The 2,591-nt window shown below is 38.4% G+C and overlaps 1 protein-coding gene across 1 annotated transcript; it reads right to left on the bottom strand.

Moving 5' to 3' along the window:
- Nucleotides 1-526: 526 nt before the first annotated feature.
- pglyrp5 (peptidoglycan recognition protein 5) lies at nucleotides 527-2,029 on the bottom strand. The gene is made up of 4 exons (XM_008275906.1): nucleotides 1,952-2,029; nucleotides 1,661-1,856; nucleotides 1,404-1,522; nucleotides 527-1,265 (listed from the first exon to the last, which is right to left on the bottom strand). Exons 1-4 carry the CDS (start codon nucleotides 1,962-1,964, stop codon nucleotides 1,099-1,101), a joined length of 495 nt encoding a protein of 164 aa, XP_008274128.1. The 5' UTR covers nucleotides 1,965-2,029; the 3' UTR covers nucleotides 527-1,098.
- Between the last annotated feature and the right edge of the window lie 562 nt (nucleotides 2,030-2,591).

Below are 2,591 nucleotides of genomic sequence, written 5' to 3'. Positions count from 1 at the left end.
CACAAGTGAGCACTTGTTGGGAATGTTTCTGGCACTGCAGAAAGCATGCATTGTTGTCTCAACACTTGCAATCCCTTTGGATCTTTTTCTCTGTTCAATATTCAGTTTCACGTCTTGCAGTGGCACCCTGAAGACATTTCCACGCGGACTCATCTCTAGCAAAGACATTGTGTATTTTATTGATATTACAATTAGTCCTGCTGTGTTTGAAACTTGAGCAGAAGTGAAACTGTAAGTTTGTGCGTCATGCGTAAAAACGATCAAAATGATATTTGTTTGGAAATATTATAAGCTCAAATATATTCCAACTGACATCAGTCTTGAGCACATTTGTATTATATTGAAACTGGTAGTAACTTCTTAGACTCTTTAGCTTGTTGTACAAAGTTACTGACATCTCCAAACAGCAGTCAAATAGCTTTTCATGTGGCTTCTGCAGCAGAGGACAAGCAAAAAGAGAATTCCTTGAATAAGTACAAAAAACAAATACAAAACAAAACAACAAAAATGAATCAAATAATCACACTATTGCTGAAGTGTTTTTTAATTTCCAAAACACTTATAATACAAAACAGGTTCAATTCATAGGAGTGTTGGTTTACATCACACATAAGCTTTAGTTAAGTAAAATGTATTGCACTGTAATATCGTAATTTTGCACTTTAAAATTTAGTCATCTAAAAATTATGATGACATAATAAAGGAATGTTCTCAAATAATAAGTAGCAGACACTTTAACCTATAAATTATACCATAATGTAGTGTGGTGGTCTCAGTGTATAAACTAGGCATTTTGCACTGGTACACAGCTGAATCTATTGGTCTCATCCCGTCTGATGGCTCCCTCTGCTGCTAGAGAAACCTCTGACAGGCTGTAAAGCCTCTTCATGGTGTAAAACCGCCTTTAATTAAGATGAAATTCATGCTAAAAATACAAAAACAAATCAGACAGTTAGTGTTTAATCTGTAAAGCCTGTACATCCTATCACCCTGTTTATTTCATATCTGGGATTAAGGAGGAGCTGGTGAGGATTTGTGTGCAGTAGAAGGCAGTGATAGAGTTTTCCTTTAAAACAACCTCTGCTGTGAGCCTTACGTCTACTTCAGTTGTTGTATTACAGGGTAAAGCTTATCTCCTGGACATTCTGTCTCTCCTAGATCTTTGTGTCCAACCAGGTCAAACTTTGGTTCTAAGAAGGCCTGGGAAACTCCATCCTGCAGCAGCTTTTTGACTGCTTGTATTGCTTTTTCGCTTGGAGTTTCATCTGAAATCAAAAGAGGTAGCATTATCAATATATGCAGTATCTTGTATCTCCAATGTATATCATTGACTTAACAACTGCAGCTTTTCACCCTGCTTTTATGCTCTTATTGTTGCTGCAACATACAAAAAGATTGCTTACCATTGAAATTGCCCATGAAGGCAATTCCCAGGGAGTCACTGTTGTTGCCTTTGGCATGTGCCCCGACTACACCCCAGCCACGCCCTTCAAACACAGTGCCTTCTCCTCCAACAAGAAAACTAAAACATACAGAAACAACTTTTGGTTGAGTGTAATATAATATCACAAGTGAAGAAATGTGTCCACTTTGTACACTCAAAACTGCAAACTCCAAAATGGCATTTGTTAACAATCATGGAATAACAGAGGCTACTCACTTATATCCAATGTCATCGAAGCCTCTGTCTTTCATATGCACTCTCTGAATGCTGACAAGTTGGCGCTTACACTCTCTCAGATCTGTGCAGCTCGACACGGCGGTGTGGTGTATAACAACTCTCCTGGCAGGACTTTTTAAAGTCTCCTTTTCTTTAGGATCCGCTGCTCTCCACTGCTGCCGTGAAACAATGTCCACTGCAAAGAATATTTAACATTACAAACTGGCATATGTCATATTTGAAAGTGTAATTATTGACGAATAATATGTGCAAAGCTGTTTGTTTTCATACCTTTATGGTCCATATCTCCGCACACTCAGAGCTTGCTGTCTGTGATGACTGACCAGCAGCAGACTGTGCAGCTCCCCTTATCAATGATTCAGTTTCAGGAGGCGTGGTCATGGGAAGTACACCTTCCTTGTTCTTTGTTGGTTCATGTGATGGCATGTCACCTTAATCAGTACACAAACAATTTTCCAACTGGTCTTGCTGACAAAGTAATTCTCTACAATTACCCAACTCACTGTCTGGAATATACATGTCTAAAAAAGGAGGAAGTGCATACCAATGCTTCCAGAAAATTGCGTAGAGAAAAGCAGTGGAAGTTTCTGCCACACAGATCAGGCATGGCTACTTCAGAGTGATGCTAAAGTCGTAGCAGTTTAAAGAGAAAATAAGGAGCACCTGCTTTGCTATATCAAGTGTTTGCTTTTTTTTAGGAGGAGGAAATAAGACAACAAGTAGTGTCACCTTCACCTATGAATGAAAAGTCTGAAAACTGAAGGGGTCAATTTACTGTCCATCCTGCCAGAAGCTTCAGTGAATGATTACAAAAGTAACTGTACATGTACTATTTTAATTGCTTGGTTTTCTGAATGGAATTGTAGAATTAAAAAGAACAGTATTTGAGCTGCAGCATATATTCTTTAAA

This window comes from Stegastes partitus, unplaced genomic scaffold (genome assembly GCF_000690725.1).
Source record: "Stegastes partitus isolate 25-593 unplaced genomic scaffold, Stegastes_partitus-1.0.2 Scaffold62, whole genome shotgun sequence".
Taxonomy (NCBI): domain Eukaryota; kingdom Metazoa; phylum Chordata; class Actinopteri; family Pomacentridae; genus Stegastes; species Stegastes partitus.
The sequence above is the reverse complement of the archived record's forward strand: the minus strand, read 5'-3'. Positions and strand labels throughout refer to the sequence as shown.